Source organism: Tursiops truncatus, chromosome X (genome assembly GCF_011762595.2).
Source record: "Tursiops truncatus isolate mTurTru1 chromosome X, mTurTru1.mat.Y, whole genome shotgun sequence".
In the NCBI taxonomy this organism is placed as follows: Eukaryota; Metazoa; Chordata; class Mammalia; order Artiodactyla; family Delphinidae; genus Tursiops; species Tursiops truncatus.
In genome coordinates, this window is record NC_047055.1 from 121,274,215 (window position 1) to 121,294,724 (window position 20,510).

The 20,510-nt window shown below is 43.9% G+C and overlaps 1 protein-coding gene across 11 annotated transcripts in view; it reads left to right on the forward strand.

The window, feature by feature from the left end:
• The window catches only part of MID1 (midline 1), a 671,868-nt gene that overhangs the window by 624,941 nt on the left and 26,417 nt on the right, over positions 1-20,510 (forward strand). For 10 of the 11 annotated variants that reach the window (XM_073798991.1, XM_033849640.2, XM_019928547.3 and 7 more), the window contains 2 exons: positions 10,350-10,511; positions 13,780-13,987. In XM_073798991.1, coding sequence (XP_073655092.1) covers positions 10,350-10,511; positions 13,780-13,987 — 370 coding nt within the window. The remainder of the gene's footprint in view (positions 1-10,349; positions 10,512-13,779; positions 13,988-20,510) is intronic. The other variant, XM_019928551.3, reaches the window with a different exon arrangement.

The following is a 20,510-nucleotide window of genomic DNA, read 5'->3' on the forward strand; positions in this document are numbered from 1 at the left end:
ACCCTCTCCAGCATTTGTTATTTGTAGATTTTTTTGATGATGGCCATTCTGACCAGTGTGAGGTGACACCTCATTGTAGTTTTCACTTGCAATTCTCTAATGATTAGTGAGGTTGAGCATCTTTTCATGTGCTTTTGGGCCATAGATAATTTTTTTCTTAACTATTACGCAGAGTTGTAGTGATTGAGGGAGCTCTGGATTTGAATCCCAGCTTTGGCCCTCACTAGCTCTATAATCTGGGGCAAATTATTGAACATCCTCTGTTTCTTCATCTGTAAGAAGAGGTAATGTTTTAACCTCACATGGCTGAGACATTAAAAGTAAAGGTCTTAGCCCTGTGTTTGCCAGCGTTAGCACATAGCTATTCAAAGTTACTGTTCCTACAAAAATATAGCCTAGACTCACCCGTCATTATATTTTTTGTCGTATCATAAAGGTCGGTCGTGCCATCTGCCCGGATTATCTACATAATGGCATTTTACACAGTCTTCTCGTGAAAGGCCTTCCTCGCATGTTGTTTGTTCTTCTGTCCCACCGTTTGAAAGGACTATCCTTTGCAGATGTTCTATTGAATAAGATCTAAGAGTACAAACGCTACTGGAAAGAAGGAGAAGGAATGCTCCAAAGCTGGCTGTAGCTCATGTGCCACTAGGCAGTCTTCTACTGTCCCTAGGTCACAGTTCCTGCACTTGTCATAATAAATTCTAGTTCATTGCCCTCAAGTGACTTTAGTGAAGGAGAATTCGATACTATCTATCTATGGAGCTTTTTAATCTTGTAAAAAGACTCTCTCTAATCAAATTCATACACTCTTAATGACAGTTAATTTTTCATTTTTCGTTGTTACGAACAGGCTTACGACTACAGATGTTAACGAACTGCTTATGAGAAATAGCTGTGTATTCAATTTTACAGTTTTTTCCAGAACTACTTTTAATGCATCATTGCACATCTTCAGTTGGAGCCTTCCTTCTCCTAGCAGCCTATTATTTTTATTCTTGGCAAAAGTCAAAAGATCCGTGTCTTCAAGCCTTCATGGCAAAGTAATTATCTGTATTTAATTTGTTTTAGTCATTTTGAAAACATTCATGAAAGTTATGAAACATATACTATGTGGATTGAGAAGAAGGAAAAGAATGTTCACTTACGTCCAATCTGTTCAAAGAAACAAAGGGTGTGAGAAGCTGGTGTGCAGCCTCTCTGAAGGGCGTCCGTGTTGCATAATGTTTTATACATAATGTTTTACTGTAAGATGACAGGCAGTTGCTCTGAAGTCCCAGACGTAACTCGGATCTTGTGAGGAGCGGCATCATGTAGGGAGATGCTTCTGACCCCTCGTCAATGAGAGAGAAAAAGTACAAAGTCACAAAACTCAATTATTGTATTGTGAACTGATCATCTTCCAAGTTGCACTGTTGTTTGAATACTTCAAGCTGAATTGGAGAAGGTGAATGTTGGCACTCCCAAGATGATTGGAAACGAATTGAGAGAAAAGTAGAGGTTTCAGTCAGGACAGTTATATGGATGTTTCGTAAAGTGATGAATGAATAAAACCTGGTCAACGGTCTCAGCACAGTGGGGTGGGTATCAAGGCAGAGAAGTCTGGCGCTTGGCACCATATGCAAGAAGTTAAGTGGTGCTGGCACTAGACCAACACTAGCAATGCAATAATGGTGTGCGCTGAGGCATCCCACCAACTGCACCCCCGAAAGAGAACGGTCGATGTTGCTTTCTTGGCGTTTGTAATCAACCTCTCAGTTATGACCTTGGCCATGATAATAATATAAAGGTAAGCCTAAATAGTTAGCGTTAGCATTCATCAAAGCAGATTGTCCCAGGGTAAAGATAGCCAATCAAATTTTACTACTCCGTAAACATTTTGTTCTTTTAATATCCAAGTAAAATAATTAGTGACCTGTTCGCAAACTAATCAGGATGGCCAGCGTCCCTCTTTTGGTTTGGAAAAGTTTTCTGAAACATATTAAATCTTTTTCTGTTGGGTTAAGGCTTCGGATTGTGAGCCAAGTTGGAGTTTGCAGCGATTTCAGACATCTGCTCTATGATGTTGCTGAAAGCCTTCCGCCACCGCATTAAACCCAGCTTTGGGGTTGTACAGTGATGTAAAGTTTATTGAAACATTTTTACATTTGCTTTCTTTGACCACAATACTCATTTCGCTGTAACATATGCAATTAAATGGGAACAGTGTAAACACAGTGACATTGATAGGATTCTCATTTGATTATGCTGTTACTGTTTGCATTTGTGCTGGACTGCTGTTGACAAAGGTCTAGGAATATGAGTGGATTGCCCTAGGCAGTGGAAAAGCTCATCGTTTTGTTCTCTTTTTTAACTAATTTTTTATTGGAGTATAGTTGACTTACAATGTCGTGTTAGTTTCAGGTGTACACAGCACAGTGATTCAGTTACACATACATATATTTTTTCAGATTCTTTTCCCTTATAGGTTATCACAGAATATTGAGTAGAGTTCCCTGTGCTATATAGTAGGAGGTTGTTGAGTATCTGTTTCATATAGAATAGTGTGCATATGTTCATCCCAAACTCCTAATTTGTCCCTTCGCCTTTGGTAACTGTAAGTTTGTTTTCTGTGTCTGTTGCTTTATTACTAGTGTAATGCTCTTACTAAATATCTAAAGTGAGTTACACGCGCTGCCAGGGCTTCCGCTTTGGGACTAGAAGGGCCAGCTTCCGTGCAACAGGAGTTCAGTCTCCAGAGTACTCGCTGGGATTTGGGCTTCAGGAGAATGTGGGGCTACGTCCGTGCTGACGGGACCTGGGTTTGCTCAGGATCTGCCCAGGGAGGCACTACTGGGAGTAAAAGTTCCCTGACCAGGGATCGAACCCGCGCCCCCTGCCGTAGAAGCACGGAGTCTTAACCACTGGACAGCCAGGCAATTAAGAAGAGGCTTCACTTGGGGGAGGTCAGTGACAAGGAGGGTAAGAAAAAGCATGCTTTAATGAGGCTTTAATGCGGCTGTAGATGAGAGGATTCAGCATGGGAGTGAGCACACCATACTGCACAGAGACCGTCAACGCCAGAGGGGATCCCAAAGTTGGCATGAGGCAGCAGAGAAACCCTGAGTCAAAGAAGCAGCTCACTGCAGTGAGCGGAGAATCTACAGCTTACAAGTGGGAGAAAAAGATGTCCGAGAGACACACAAGGCCCCTCGTCTGGATTTCGAGTGCTTAGAGGGGGACAAAGAGGAGAAGAGTGGAAAAACCATCCGGCCCACTGTAGCTCCCCAAAGCACAGGCCCAGCCTGTGCTGGGGAAAGGGGAACAGGTGCGATGTGCATTGAGGTTGAAAGTAACGGGGAAGTTGTGAAATAATTATTGGATAAAGCAAGGGGGAAAACAGAAATTGGAAAAAAATTAAGTTTGGGGTTAAGCCTTGCTTGACAACATATATAGCCCACCCACTCCATCCATACACACACGCCAAGCTCGTTTTAAAGACATTTGGATTTGGTGGGAAGATGGCAGCAGAGTGGAAGGACGTGTGGTCACTCCCTCTTGCGAGAGCACCTGAATCACAACTAACTGCTGGACGGTCATCAACAGAAAGACACTGGAACTCACTGGAAAAGATACTCCACATCCATAAGACACAGTAGAAGCTAGAGTGAGACAGTGGGAGGGCTGCAATCACAATAAAATCAAATCCCATAACCCCTGGGTGGGTGGCTCACAGACGACTGGAGAACAGTTATACCACAGAAGTCCACCCCCTGGAGTGAAGTTTCTGAGCCCCACGTCAGGTTTCCCAACCTAGGGGTCTGACAATGGGAGGAGGAATTCCCAGAGAATCGGACTTCAAAGGCTAGCTGTATTTGATTGCAGGACTGGGGGAAAGAGACTCCACTCCTGGAGGGCACACACAAGGTAGTGTGCACATCCGGACCCAGGGGGAGGGAGCAGTGACCCCATAGGAGACTGAACCAGACCTACCTGCTGGTGTTGGAGGGTCTCCTGCAGAGGCGGGGAGGGGCTGTGGCTCACCGCAGGGACTCTGGCAGCAGAGGTTCAGGGAAGTGCTCCTTGGCATGAGCCCTCCCAGAGTCCACCCTTAGCCCCACCAAAGAGCCTGTGGCCTCCAGTGCTGGGTCACCTCAGGCCAAACAACGAACAGGGACTGAACTCAGCCCCACCCATCAGCAGACAAGCAGATTAAAGTTTTACTGCTCTCTGCCCACCAGAGCAACAGCCAGCTCTACCCACCACCAGTCCCTCCCATCAGGAAGCTTGCACAAGCCTCTTAGATAGCCTCATCCACCAGAGGGCAGACAGCAGAAGCAGGAAGAACTACAGCCCTGCAGCCTGTGGAACAAAAACCACATTCACAGAAGACAAGATGAAAAGGCAGAGGGCTATGTACCAGATGAAGGAACAAGATAAAACCCCAGAAAAACAACCAAATGAAGTGGAGACAGGCAACCTTCCAGAAAAAGAATGGAGGCAAAGGTAGTGAAGATGCAAGAAATGTTTCACAAAGACCTAGAAGACTTAAAGAACAAACCAACAGAGATGAACAATACAATAACTGAAATGAAAACTACACTAGAAGGAATCAATAGCAGAATAACTGAGGCAGAAGAACGGATAAGTGACCTGGAAGACAGAACGGTGGAATTCACTGCTGCGGAACAGAATAAAGAAAAAGGAATGAAAAGAAATGAAGACAGCCTAAGTGACCTCTGGGACAACATTATACGCACCAACATTCCCATTAGAGGGGTCCCAGAAGGAGTAGAGAGAGAGAAGGGACCAGAGAAAATATTTGAAGAGATTAGAGTCAAAAAACTTCCCTAACATGGGAAAGGAAATAGCCCCCCAAGTCCAGGAAGCACCGAGAGTCCCAGGCAGGATAAACCCAAGGAGAAACACGCCGAGACACATAGTAATCAAACTGGCAAAAATTATTACTGAAAGCAGCAAGGGAAAAATGACAAATAACATACAAGGGAACTCCCATAAGGTTAACAGCTGATTTCTCAGCAGAAACTCTGCGAGCCAGAAGGGAGTGGCATGGTATGTTTAAAGTGATGAAAGGGAAGAACCTACAACCAAGATTACTCTACTGGGCAAGGATCTCATTCAGATTCAGTGGAGAAATCAAAAGCTTTACAGACAAGCAAAAGCTAAGAGAATTCAGCACCACCAAACCAGCTTTACAACAAATGCTAAAGGAACTTCTCTAAGTGGGAAACACAACAGAAGAAAAGGACCTACAAAAACAAACCCAAAACAATTAAGAAAATGGTAATAGAAACATACATATCAATAATTACCTTAAAAGTGAATGGGTTAAATGCTCCAACCAAAAGACACAGGCTCACTGAATGGATACGAAAACAAGACCCATATTTATATATGCTGTCTACAAGAGACCCACTTCAGACACATACAGCCTGAAAGTGAGGGGATGGAAAAAGACATTCCATGCAAATGGAAATCAAAAGAAAGCTGGAGTAGCAATGCTCATATCAGATAAAATAGACTTTAAAAGAAAGAATGTTACAAGAGACAAGAAAGGATACTACATAATGATCAAGGGATCAACCCAAGAAGATGTAACAATTATAAATATATATGCACCCAACATAGTACCTCAATACGTAAGGCAACTGCTAACAGCTATAAAAGAGGAAATCGACGGTAACATAGTGATAGTGGGGGACCCTTAACACCTCACACCAATGGACAGATCATCCAGACAGAAAATTAACAAGCAAACACAAGCTCTAAATGACACAATAGACCAGCTAGATTTAATTGATATTTTTAGAACATTTCACCCAAAAGTGGCAGAATACACTTTATTCTGAAGTGCACATGGAACATTCTCCAGGACAGATCATATGTTGGGTTACAAATCAAGCCTTGGTAAATTTAAGAAAATTGAAATCATATCAAGCATCTTTTCCAACCACAACACTATGAGATTAGAAATAAATTACAGGGAAAAAAACCCATAAAAACCACAGACACATGGAGGGTAAACACTACGTTACTAAATAACCAAGAGATCACTGAAGAAATCAAAGAGAACAAGACAAGTCTGTCCACTCTCACCACTCTTATTCAACATAGTCTTGGAAGTTTTAGCCATAGCAATCAGAGAAGAAAAAGAAATAAAAAGAATCCAAATCGGAAAAGAAGAAGTAAAACTGTCACTGTTTGCAGGTGACATGATACTATACATAGACAGTCCTAAAGATGCCACCAGAAAACTACTAGAGCTAATGAATGAATTTCGTACAGTTGCAGCATACAAAATTAATGCACAGAAATCTCTGGCATTCCTATACACCAGCAACGAAAGATCAGAAAGAGAAATTAAGGAAACAATCCCATTCGCCCCTGCAACAAAAAGAATTATAAACCTAGGAAGAAACCTACCAAAGGAGGTAAAAGACCTATACTCAGAAAACTATAGGACACTGATGAAAGAAAGCAAAGATGACACAAACAGATGGAGAGATACACCGTCTGCTCTTGGATTGGAAGAATCAATATTGTGAAAATGACTATACTTCCCAAAGCAATCTACAGATTCAGTGAAATCCCTGTCAAATTACCAATGGCTTTTTTTTTTTTTTTTTTTACAGAACTAGGACCAAAAAATCTTAAAATTTGTATGGAGACACCAAAGACTCCAAATAGCCAAAGCAATTTTGAGGGGAAAAAACGGAGCTCGAACAACCAGGCTCCCTGACTTCAGACTATACTACAGAGCTATAGTAATCAAGACAGTATGATACTGGCACAAAGACAGAAATATAGATCAATGCAACAGGAGGGAAAGCCCAGAGATAAACCCACACACATATGGCCACCTTATCTTTGATAAAGGAGGCAAGAATATACAATGGAGAAAAGACAGTCTCTTCAATAAGTGGTGCTGGGAAAACTAGAGAGCTACATGTAAAAGAATGAAAGTAGAACACTTCCTAACACCATACACAAAGCAAACTCAAAAAGGATGTAAGACCTAAATATAAGACCAGACACTATCAAACTCGTAGAGGAAAGCATAGGCAGAACACTCTATGACATAAATCACAGCAAGATCCTTCTAGACCCACCTCCTAGAGAAATGGAAATAAAAACAAAAATAAACAAATGGGACCTACTGAAACTTTGGCACAGCAACAGGAACGACAACCCTCAGAATGGGAGAAAATATTTGCAGACGAATTAACGGACAAAGGATTCATCTCTAAAATATATATAAACAGCTCATTCAGCTCAGTGTCAAAAAAATACAAACAACCCAATCAAAAAATGGGCAGAAGACCTACATAGACCTTATTCTCCAAAGAAGACACACAGATGGCCAGGAGGCACATGAAAAGCAGCTCAACGTCACTAATTATTAAAGAAATGCAAATCAAAACTCCAATGAGGTATCACCTCACACCAGTTAGAATGGGCTTCATCAGAAAATCTACAAACAACAAATGCTGGAGAGGGTGTGGCGAAAAGGGAACCCTCTTGCACTGTGGGTGGGAATGTAAATTGATACAGCCACTATGGAGAACAGTATAGAGGTTCCTCAAAAAACTAAAAATAGAATTACCATATGATCCAGCAATCCCACTACTGGGCATATACCCAGAGAAAACCATAATTCGAAAAGACACATGCACCCCAATGTTCACTGCAGCACTATTTACAATAGCCAGGTCCTGGAAGCAACCTAAATGCCCATCGACAGACAAATGGATAAAGAAGTTGTGGTACATATGTACAATGGAATATTACTCAGCCATAAAAAGGAACAAAACTGAGTCATTTGCAGAGACGTGGATGGACCTAGAGACTGTCATACCGAGTGGAGCAAGTCAGAAAGAGAAAAACAAATATCATATATTAACGCTTACATGTGGCATCTAGAAAAATGGTACAGGTGAACCAGTCTGCAGGGCAGAAATAGAGACAGAGGTGTAGAGAACCAACGTATGGACACCAAGGGGGGAAGCGCGGGAGGTGGTGGTGGTGGGGGGTGGAATGAATCGGGAGATTGGGATTGACGTGGATACACTAATACGTATGAAATAGATAACTATTCAGAACTTGCTGTATAAAAAAATAAAATAAAATTCAAAAAAATGCTAATAATAAAGTGAGTTACAGGCTTCTTGGGGCCCAGAGCTGAGATCCAGTTTTGGGTGGATCAAAATCTACAATTTGGTTGTGGCACTGTCTGGAAGCGTTGAGCTTGTCACTGCTGTGTTCAAGGAAAAGGGAAGGTGAGAAAGTATCAAAAGAGATATGTAATTGGGAGAGTCCCATGTTACTAAGCCATTTGTGGATGTTCACCTGGGTCTAATACAAGTGAAAACTGGTCAGAGAATTAGGGGGAAATTGGGGCTGGGGGGATGGTGCCTTAGTTGCTCTGTTATGTCTCCGAAAACAAGCACACCACACTCAACCCCTTCTGTGAGTCTCACGTCATTTCCTTGCTTTACGGCGGCTCTGTCAACTCTTGCAGTCCTCCTGGTTTAAATGTTTACAGATGGAAGTGAAAAGAGGTGAGAGAAAATTCACAGGATTTTTCATGTATATGACTATATATACGTGTGCTTATTTTAAGACTCACTGATGTGCACCTGCAAATACTGTGCACCCAAGATACAAATCGTAGGAGGTGAATTTTCACAATTAACAAAATATTTTCACGTTCATCTCAACTGTGAGACTACCGTGAACAATGTTGACCTGAAAAGTCGGAGATGGTATTTAGTAGGATTCAGAAACAGCTGTCATGGGGCCGTGAACATCTTGAAATGCTGTGCAGGTATTTGTGGGTTAGTAGGGATATGCGTTTGTGAGTTTCTTTCTACAGAAATGTTTTATTAGAGTCTCAAAGAGGTAAGAGCAAAGAAAGATGAAGGGACGTGCTTCTTGGGCGTATGGTTAAGGTGTAAATTGCCTCAAAAGAACTAACCCTTTGACTTGCAAATCCCCTGAAAGGGAAGGAGGGGAGGCAAGTTGAGCGCCCCTCAGGAAGTGGAGGGGCCCAAGCCCTCTGCCGAGAGTTGGTGAAGGAAATTCACCAGAGTCCGGAAACGCCACGACAGCCCGGTCACCAGGGGGCTGGGAAAAGGTTCGATTAGCGTGGAGATTGGTGGGCGGAGAGGAGAGTCGGGCCCAGTACCAAAGAAATGCTTTCAGCGTCAGCCAGCTGAAAAACAAGACGGCTTCCTCTTTCCTACATGTTCTTCCAAAGCCTCCTACATCCGCAGCCTGCCCCTCAGACCACATCCTGCAGGATGCAGCCGGGGTGCAGCCCTGCTCTTTGGAACCAGCCATGCTAGGGATGCAGCTGGTCACAATCCCTACTGATGCTTTGCTCAGAGCCACCCTGGGCCCTGAGCTGCCCTCAGGTGCTGCCACTCCAGGGTTCTCTTAGGGACACATGTCCTGACTCACTGAAGTACGACCAGGAGAGTATACTGGGTCACAAACAACCCCAATGAGCGTTCTCTTTGGTCCCCTGTCAGAAGTTGCCCTGGTGCTGGCCGGTCTCTGCTGGCCTCACTCCCAACTCGGCTGGGCAGTCGATGAGAGGAGCAGATTATCGGGCACGTCCTCCCTGTGGCAGTGGCACGAGGGGGCAACAAACCCTCAAGGCCTTGTAATGCCTCCTCTGGCCACTGGCACGTTACCGTTTCAGCCTCATTCTAGTGGCCAAAGCAGGTCACGTGGCCAAATCCAAAGCTACGAGGTAAGAGAATTATACCCCGTGTCTTTAGAAGGAGCAACTGCAAAGTCACCTAGACGTGGATCCAGGGCAGGGTGAAGAAGGAGAGGCAAGAAATGCAACCTACTACATCTGCGTTAGTGAAGTCAGTTTCTCATACGTGACCCGGGTCTCTCCCTCACCTCCTGTGAGTCTCAAAATGGATGAGATCAAACACTGAACGGTCATCATCGTGAGAACTGGGGGAGGGATCCGTGGTTACTTGCTTGCTTTTCGTCCCACGGCACCTAGTAACACGTCATGCACCTAGACGGTGCTTAAGATCCTGGACGGAACAATCCTCGCTGCTCCTAGCCGCACTGAACGGCATTTGCAATATAATCACCTTAGTCGGTCTTTCCGCTTAGAGCACACAGCAGGAACATATAATAATAACTACAGGTTGCCCTCCTAGTTATAGGCAGGAGACGGAGCCCTTGAGATGACTGGTGGCCTCCCTGAGAAGTGACAGAGCTCTCCACTTGCGGTTCAAATAACCGAAAACCCTGCGACCTTAACATTATGCAGATCTACCCCATGCTTGCACCAAAGAACCCATCACGTCTGCTTGGCTTTGCAGGTCTGTGTAACTCGGCCGATAGCTGGATGATCGTGCCCAACATCAAGCAGAACCACTACACCGTCCACGGTCTGCAGAGCGGCACCAAGTACATCTTCATCGTCAAGGCCATCAACCAGGCGGGCAGCCGCAGCAGCGAGCCTGGGAAGTTGAAGACAAACAGTACGTGCCGCCAGCTCAGCAGAGCTGTCGTGTCTCATCTGCTCTCCTTTCAGCTGCCTCTAGCGCCCCTTCTTTTCCTTTTCTCGGTCGCGGGTATCGCTGACAGCCTCAGAAAGCAAGCAAAGAGCCAGTGTGCGATCGTGGGTTTTGCATCAGATTCCTCTCGGTTCCAAGCCTGACACAGAGTCGGGGCGCTGTAACTGGCAGACAGTATTCTTTTCCATAGCGGAATAGCAAATTACTAACTCTTTCTTCAGGAATTCTCTTACTCCAGATAGCTGTCCAGGCCCGTGGTTTGCACTCAGAGGTGATTCTGGTCCCCCGAGGGACACTGAGCCACGTCTGGAGTCATTTTTGGTTGTCACAGCTGGGATGGATGTTACTGGTGTCTAGTGGTTAGAGGCCAGGGATGACGGGAAACGTCCCACAATCCTCAGGATGGCCCCTACAACACAGGGCGAGCCAGGCGGTACGTGCGTCTTGTAACACTGTCATCTCCCCCCTCTCTGCCCACCTGTGTTTTATTTTATGCTCATCTTTCTTTACATCTTTCTGAGCTAGAAATATTATGCTGTACAATATGGTATTTCTTTGCATAAGACCTCCCAAGAGAAAGTCACTTGGAGTGTGTCAATGTCGCAGCGCATTCTAGGGTTGCCAGCCAACAGCAACTACTTTTTAAGAGGAACCCTCATTTAAGCCAGATCCTTGATTTCAGTAGTCAAGTAACTTTATCCCAGGTATACGTGTTTAAGATACATAACTCTTAAACATAAGCTAATTTCTCCTCTCCGTGATTCTGCTGGTAAAGAAGAAAACGTCCTCAGAGAGTAACTAAGCAAAAAAAATGAATATATACCTATACTGAGGTTAATTCTATAGAGTAGATCTAAGAGACATCTTGTTTGTAAATTCACCGGTTTTACCAAACATAATGTATTCATTTCATATAGACAGGTAATGTCATCTTCTATGTCTAGACATGCAATCATTGACCAGATGTTATTAACTTACGTACAAGAGGTCGGTAAACTTTTTCTGTAATGTGCCAGATAGTAACTATTTGGGGCTGTGCAGGTCAGATGGTCTTGGTCACAGGTATTCAACTCTGTCGTGCAAAAAGCACGGCATGGCCGTGCTTCGTCAAAACTTTATTGACACAGGCAGTGGGCTGAATCTGGCCTGCGGGCTATAGTTTGTTAAACTCTTAGGTGTACAAGTCCTACAGTGCATTGAATTGTTTAGCCAAGTCAATGATTAATTTGTTCCCTGCGCTCATTTTGCCCTCATCAAAGCGAAAGCCTTGAACCTAGACAGAGTAGGTCATAGTTTCCTTGAGAAACACATCCGAGGCGCAAGTGGAATTTGTTCCGAGAAGGCAGGGGGTTGGGCCTGACATCAGACGGCATGACCCCGCTCCATGCATGTGTCGGTGAAGCCGGGAGCTGAAGCAAACACGATGTAGTTCACCGTTAGAAGGCCAGTCTGTTCGGTGGCTGTAACGTTCTGGTCTTCCTCACTGGAAGAAGGGCAAGCAGAACACGGCCTTCATGGTCAATGATGGGTGCGCGCCTTTACGGAACGCCTTCCTAATCCGCCCATTAGGGTCCAATGATTTTTACGCACGTTCTATCTTCCACCTTTTTTTTTCCTTTTTTTCCAATTTTATTGAAGTACAGTTGATTTACAATGTTGGGTTAATTTCTGCCGTACAGCAAAGCGATTCAGTTACATATACATTCTTTTTCATGTCCTTTTCTGTTATGGTTTATCACACCATAAGCCAAACTATCTTCAGACTCTTCTTGTCTTAGTTCATACTTTATCCCTCATAGTTGCTGGTGTGATCATTCCCGAGGACAGTTGTTTTTTTTTTTTTTTTTTTTTTTAAACAAGCCAAGGTAAAATTTAAACTACACGTGGAATCCAGCTTTGAGAATACCCACTGCCTGCTGGGCACTTGAGGATTTTCTCAGCTCCCCTTTAAGCTCTCCTCTGATATGAACAGAAATCTAAAAGGGGTCAGCAAAGTACAGCCCGTGGGCCAGATTCAGCTGCCTGTTTTTGTAAAGAAACTTTTACTGGCGCGGAGCCACGCCCATCTGTTTACCTATGTCTCTGGCTGTCTCCGTGCGAGGACAGTAGTGTTCAATAGCCCCAGAAGAAAACACATGGCCAACGTAGCTGAAAATATTTCCTATCTGGCCTCTTGCAGAAAAAGTGTGCTGGTCCCCGAGCTAAAAGAAAGGATTTTAGAAGTGCTGATGTCATGTCTGTATCCAAGCAGCGACTAGAAATCCTTTGGCCCACCTGCATGCGATGTCACACACACTGCTCCAGGCTCGCTGCCTCAGTTTCTCAGCCACCGTGTATTGCCACAGTCAGATTTACCAGACTTTTTCCTGTGATTGTCTGAGACCCGTGCACTGCGCGGAAGCAGCCTCCCAGCTGCCAGTGGCTGTGGAGTTTGAACATCATGGTGTTTGCATCACGTTGTACCTCATTTCCTGCCTTTTAAGTGCCTTGTACCGACATCGTGTTGAATGACAGGGTGGCCTCCACACCAATGGTGAATTCTCAAAGAAGTAACAGTTAACAACAAGATGTTCAGGTGCGATTCTCCCAAGATTTTATAATGGTTCAATTTTCAAAACACAAATGTGAAAGAGAGAGGACCTTCTTATATATACAAATGAACTCACGAGGCAAAACCCAGGTGTCACCATCACGCTGTTTGCCTGATCTTGTGGGCTGAAAAACAGACAACTTTATAGTCACTATAAGCTCGTGAGAGGATTGCTTTAATTTGGAATAATCTCAAAGTAATATAAGCCTGTAGATTATTCTGTACGTGAAAACCTGCAGTCTTGACTTGTTTGGTTCCTGGTCTGCAGTCTATTGAGCGTGAACCCATTTTAAGCTGGTTGAACATGGGAACGGTTGAAAATGAAGCCTTCATTTTCTCCTCCCTTCCCGGATGCTGTTCAGCCAGTATGTACCTGTGCCGCGGGTGTACAGCTGGGATTCCCCCAGGATAGCTTACACCACATGTTCTGGTGGATCCTCGCCCGAGCTGTTGTCGAATCGTGAGCGTAGCACCCCTGCATCCGCATCTTAGAACTGACTGACTGCGAGCCCATGATGGCAGGGACGTGCTTGTTACCATTTTCCGGTACTTTTTAAAGCTGATTCTGAAAATACGTTCATGCTCGTGTTAAAATCAACAGTTCTTTTTATCTTCCGCTTTCTGTTTTGTAACCGTTTCCAGGCCAGCCATTTAAACTGGACCCCAAATCTGCACATCGCAAGCTAAAGGTGTCCCACGATAACTTGACAGTAGAACGTGATGAGTCATCCTCCAAAAAGAGCCACACGCCTGAACGCTTCACCAGCCAAGGCAGCTATGGCGTAGCTGGAAACGTGTTCATTGACAGTGGCCGGCATTACTGGGAAGTGGTCATAAGCGGAAGCACATGGTAGGCAATTTTATCTAAATATATTCTTTCCCGTTCTCCTCCATCCCAGATTATTACAAGGTATTGAACATAGCTCCCTGCGCCACACAGCAGGACCTTGTCCCCCATCTCTTTGACACATAGTAGTTTGTGTCTGCTAATCCCAAACTCTTCATTTATCCCTCTCCCCTTTCCACTTTGGTAACCGAAAGTTTGTTTTCTACGTCTGTGAGTCTGTTTCTGTTTTGTCAATAAATTCTTTTCTATCATATTTTAGATTCCATACATAAGTGATATCATATGATATTTGTCTTTGTTTGACTTGCTTCACTTTAGTATGATAATCTCTAGGTCTGTCTGTGTTGCTGCAAATGGCATTATTTCATTCTTTTTGATGGCTGAGTGGTATTCTGGTGTGTGTGGATACACACACACACACACACCGCATCTGCTTTATCCATTCATCTGTTGATGGATGTTGTCCTACAACTATAAAAAGGCACATCTTATTCTGGACTTTGTCAGAGCATCAACACATACCAGGGTCCATCTTGAATAATGATATGCAGAAAATCTTGATCAGTCAGCTGTTGCTACAGTAATGCTGCATAACAAACACCCCAAAATTCAGTGACTTCAACCAACAATAATTTACTGTTGCTCACCGACACCCACATCTGTGGGTTAGCTGCTCAAGGCTAATCTTAACTGGGCCTTGCTTTAAGCTGGAGGTTGGATCTAGGTCTGTTCTATGGGTTTCTTCATCCTCTTTGGACATGTGGGCTACCCAGGCCACGTCCTTCTCAAGGAGCCCAAGAGCGCAAGCCCAACTCTGCAAGCACATTTCAAAGCACTGCTTGCATCATGTCTGCTAACTTCTTATTGGCCAAAGCCAGTCACGTGGCCAAGCCCAAGGCTAGTGGTGCAGGGAAGTATATTTTCTTCACGTGGAGTTGAGAGGAGGGAGTGGAAATACACCAAGCAATCATCTAGTCTACCATTCGGCCAATAAGAAAAAGTACTCGTTTTAACGCCATCCATTTTTTATTTACAGCAAGAATTGAGCCCTGGTCCCAGGGAGAGCTAGCTAGTATGCTAACACTGCTCTCTCATGCCTTAAAGCATGGGTCAGCAGACTACAGCCCTTGGGCCAAACCCAGCCCACTGTCTGTTTTTGTAAATAAACTATTTATGGGAACACAGCCAGGCTCGTCCTTTTCCACAGTGTCTATGGCTGCCTTTGAGCCACACAGCAGAGTTGAGGAAGTAGAACAGAATCCTGTGGTCCATGGAGCCAAAATGATTAGCTCTCTGGCCCTTTACAGAGTGAGTTCTCCAATTCCTACTCTAAACTCCTGCTCTTCATCACTTAAACTAATTTCTGTCGCCTTGTACGTTTTGTGATTCTAGACTGGGCCCATCAGTACAAATAGCTGAGAGCTATTTGGGGGCTGGGGGTGAAGCAGTGATCCTTGGCCAGGACTCATTTCAGAGGGCCCCTCAGATCCAGCCCAGTGCTTTGAGCCCACTGAGTTCTCTGAGCCTAAGGGGTGGAGGGCAGGGCAGTCTACGTGGGAATTAGTTAACCCTACCAAGTTCACCTTACAAAGCTGACCTTGCCTATTCCACAGCCATAAACTGCACCTCTCACCCTGGCCATCTGTCTCACAGATGCCCACTTAACGAGCTCCCTTTCTGAGCAATTACGTTTTTTATTTAGCCAGCCCTTATCTAGCACAGCTATGTGCCAGGCACTGGTCTAAGCATTTTACGAATGGTCACTCATTTATTCATCCTAACAGCCCCACAAAGGTAGGTGCTAATATCCCATTTTACAGACGAGATGACCGAGGCCCAGGGGCACAAAGCTCATAGTGACAGAGTTGGGGAGTCTGTAATCAGGGTACAAGCTGTTAACCAAGGGTCCACAAACGTTGTCTGTAAAGGGCCAGAGAGCCAGTATCTCTAGGTTTGCAGGCCAGATGATTTTTATCTCAACTGCTCACCTCTACTGTGGTGGTGGGAAAGCAGCCATAGACCACACATCCATGCATGGGTGTGGCTGGGTGCCAATACAACTTCATTTATGAAAACAAGCAGAGAGCCATATTTGGCCCATGGGTTGTAGTTTGCTAACCCCCGCTCTGAACCACCATGCTGTATTTTTGAAACATTATAATTACGCTTTAGGCAGGAGGCATAATCCTCCCAGGCTTCAGACAATACTTCTACAAAGCTACAGTAATCAAAACAGCATGGTATTGGCACAAAAACAGACATATGGATCAATGGAACAGAATAGAGAACCCCAAAATTAACCCACACACCTACGGTCAATTAATCTTCGACAAAGGAGGCAAGAATATACAACAGGAAAAAGGCAGTCTCTTCAGCAAGTGGTGTTGGCAAAGTTGGACAGCCACATGTAAATCGATGATGAAGTTCGAACACACCCTCTCACCATACACAAAAATAAACTCAAACATAAGGCATGACACCCTAAAACTCCTAGAAGAGAACATAGGCAAAACGTTCTCTGACACAAATCGTACCAATGGTTTCTTAGGTCAATCTACCAAAGCAATAGGAATCCAAAGCAGTAGAAATAAAAGCAAAAATAAACAAATGGGACCTAATCCAACTTACAAGCTTTTGCACAGCAAAGGAAACCATAAACAAAACAAAAAGATGACCTACGGATGGGGAGAAAATATTCACAAATGATGCGACCGACAAGGGCTTAATTTTCAAAATATACAAACAGCTCATACAACTCAACAACAAAAAAAACACACAACCCAATCAAAAAATGGGCAAAAGACCTAAACAGACTTTTCCCAAAGAAGACATGCAGACGGCCAAGAGGCACATGAAAAGATGCTCAACATCGCTAATTATTAGAGAAACGCAAATCAAAACTACAATGAGGTACCACCTCACACCGGTCAGACTGGCCATCATCAAAAAGTCTACAAATAACAAATCGTGGAGAGGGTGTGGAGAAAAGGCAACCCTCCTACACCATGGGTGGGAATGTAAACTGGTGCAGCCACTATGGAGAACAGTACGGAAGTTCCTCCAAAAACTAAAAATAGAATTACCATATGATCCAGCAATCCCACTCCTGGGCATACACCCAGACAAAACTCTAATTCGAAAAGATACACGCACCCCTGTGTTCACAACAGCACTACTTACAACAGCCAAGACATGGAAGCAGCCTAAATGTACATGGACAGAGGAATGGATAAAGAAGATGTGGTACCTATATACAATGGAATATTACTCAGCCATAAAAAAGAACGAAATAACGCCATTTGCAGCAACATGGTTGGACCTCGAGATGAACATACTAAGTGAAGTAAGTCAGAAAAAGAAAGATAAATACCATGTGATATCACTTATATGTGGAATCTAAAATATGACACAAATGAAACTCTCTAAGAAGCAGAAACAGACTCACGTAGAGAACAGACTTGTGGTTGCCAAGTAGGGGCGGGGTAGGGATGGATTGGGAGTTTGGGACTAGCAGATGCAAACCAATACATATAGAATGGATAAACAACAAGGTCCTACTGTAGAGCACAATGAACTGTATTCACTCTCCTGTAATAATTAGTCATAAAAAAGAACGAAATAATGCCATTTGCAGCAACATGGATGGACCTAGAGATTATCATAGTAAGTGAAGCAAGTCAAACAAAGACAAATATCATATGATATCACTCATATGTGGAATCTTAAAAAAATGATACAAATGAACTTACAAAACAGAAATAGAGTCACAGATGTAGAAAACAAACTTATGGATACAGGGTGGGGGGAGGAAAAGATTGGGATTGACAGATACACACTACTATATAAAACAGATAACTAGTAAGGACCTGCTGTACAGCACAGGGAACTCTACTCAATACTCTGTAATGACCTATATGGGAAAAGAATCTAAAAAAGAGTGGATATATGTATATGTGTAACTGATTCACTTTGCTGTACACCTGAAACTAACACAACACTGTAAATCAGCTATGCCTCAAGGAAAATTTTAAAAATATGTATCCTGTAATAAACCATAAAGGAAATGAAAAAAAATACGCTTTAGGGCTAACTGTGGTGTACTTAACGACTGATAGTTTAATCTGTGCCTAAAAGAAAAAAACTGCCTAACTTGAAGATGATGAGTGTTATAACAGTGTTACTTTTGAGATCAGGATACTAAAACACTTCTTATTTATTAAAAAAACCCAAAAAAAACAAACTTTCAATTCAAATCTTTGCAGACAGTGCAGTGTGTCTAAGTCCTTTCCAGTGTCGGTACAAGTCGTGCAAAATCCAGTAAGTCAAATCATAAACTTGGGTGTCTTATTTCTCCCAACAACGGTCCCTATATTAGCCAAGCAAGTAGGTTTCTTTTCTCTTGCCACCCACACGGTTCTCTTTGCCCAGAACATTTCTGTTCCAACATCCCGCTGGAGGGTGGAGGACAAATCCTTCCCCCACTCTGGGCCAGACTGGCATTTATAGTTTGTAGCTGCACTGGGACAAGATAAAAGCCCAAAGGAAAATACAGTGAATTTTTGCAGGTGCAAAAGAGCAAATATTTCCAGTTAATTAACGGGCTCTGTTAAGCTGGGATGGAATCCAGTGTCTAAATAATTACAATCCCATTAATAATTACTTATGATAAATGATACCTGATCGTTATGATCTCATTGCCATTGATGAATGGTGTGGGGAATTCCACCAGACCACTTCACTTATACAAACATAGATTAGCACTACCTTGAAAACACCAGATGTCAAAACCAACTCAGGAGGAGGGGAAAAGGTTCTCAAATTAATCGCCAGGCTTTCGGACCTTTACAAACTTGTGTCCGTTGCAGAAAATTCTCAGAAAGTAGTTGAACATTTCCTGGGAGGAAAGGGTGACGCTTACAATCAAATGCCTGTAATACCTTGATTTGCAACAGCTAATGACACAGATATTTTCTCGTGACATATAGTCCTGACTTGAAATTAACATGTACGTTACGATCCGTGCCCTGGGGCATGTTAACACTGCCGAGAAACATAATTCTTATACTTTCTGAATTCTCCGAGTCTCGCTGCGCACCTTAATGGAACACTGCCTTCTGCCTGCACCTTTCAAGCTCGGTGGAAAGATGTACATAGTTTTACAGATTAACGATAATATAATGGGGGTTTCCTTTGCTTAATGGATTCTACACGGAGTTATTTTCTCACTCTAAGGCTGTTAACGTGCTCTTGGTGTTTCAGGAAATGGTGCTAATGTGGGTTCACGCAAAGATTACTGGGCCCCGGGTTAAGCGAGTCTGGACTTTGCCCCTCTTTTTTTTTTTTTTTTTTTTTTTTGCGGTACGTGGGCCTCTCACTGCTGTGGCCTCTCCCGTTGCGGAGCACAGGCTCCGGACGCGCAGGCTCAGCGGCCGTGGCTCACGGGCCCAGCCGCTCCACGGCACGTGGGATCCTCCCGGACCGGGGCACAAACCCACGTCCCCTGCGTCGGCAGGCGGACTCTCAACCACTGCGCCACCGGGGCCCCTCATTTTAACCTCTTGGTTTCCCCCTTGCTACATGAAGTCAGTCATACCTGCCACAGCTGCTTCGTAGGGGGTTCAGTTAAGGTTCATATGGAAAAGAAACGTCAAAGTTCTTTAACAAAAAATGAAAACAGTGTGTAGCAACAAGAAGGAACCAGTACAGACATGCAGCTCTGTTGTGATGCAAAGGCAAGTGCTACATTATCTGAAAAGGGAAATGGCAGCTGTTAGGGTTCTGAGAACAACAGAAGTCATTCTAGGTACACCAAGGAGGAAGAGAGCCAGAGGCTTCCAGGGGCCCTGGAAGGGCTGGGAGCGCAGGTCAGGGAGCCCACTGCCCCAGTCCATGAAGCTGGAAAGCTACCCACAGCCCAGAGACAACTTTTGCCTGGAAGCTTCCACAGACCTCACCTCTGCTGTCTACTGTCTGGAAAACAGTGTTTCCCCTCCTGTTAGAACTTCTGGATCTTGTGCAAGGGTGTCAGTGGCTGAATCTGATGCAGACTCTTATTGGAAGGAGGACTCTGGGAAATGCAGCCCCAGGATTGTCCCTGAGATGCAGAGCAGGATTGACGAGGGAAGAGAAGAGGCCGGTTTGACGGCACACAGGCTGGTACCCTGGGCTGAACAGATGACCAAGTCCATCCTCTTTTAATTCAGTCATGGTGTGTTCTCTTATTGTACTTTACATCCAGCATGTGGATGTAAGAATTTCGAAAGAATGTCTCTTTTTTTAATCAAAGACCCATGAAGTTTTTCTCTCTGCAGTGGGTAAGGTACCATATGTCAATATCCAGCTAGACTAGTTTCTCCTGTAAGAATGGAACTCTGAATGACTCACTATTTATTGAGAATGATGGGGTTTGCTTATCTCAATAACTATGAAATACTACAAATATTAGGGAGGCAAACTTCAGCAGGGTGATAACAGATTCAGCAGCTTAGAACACTGTAGAAAGAATCCTTAACTTTTTTTTTTTGAG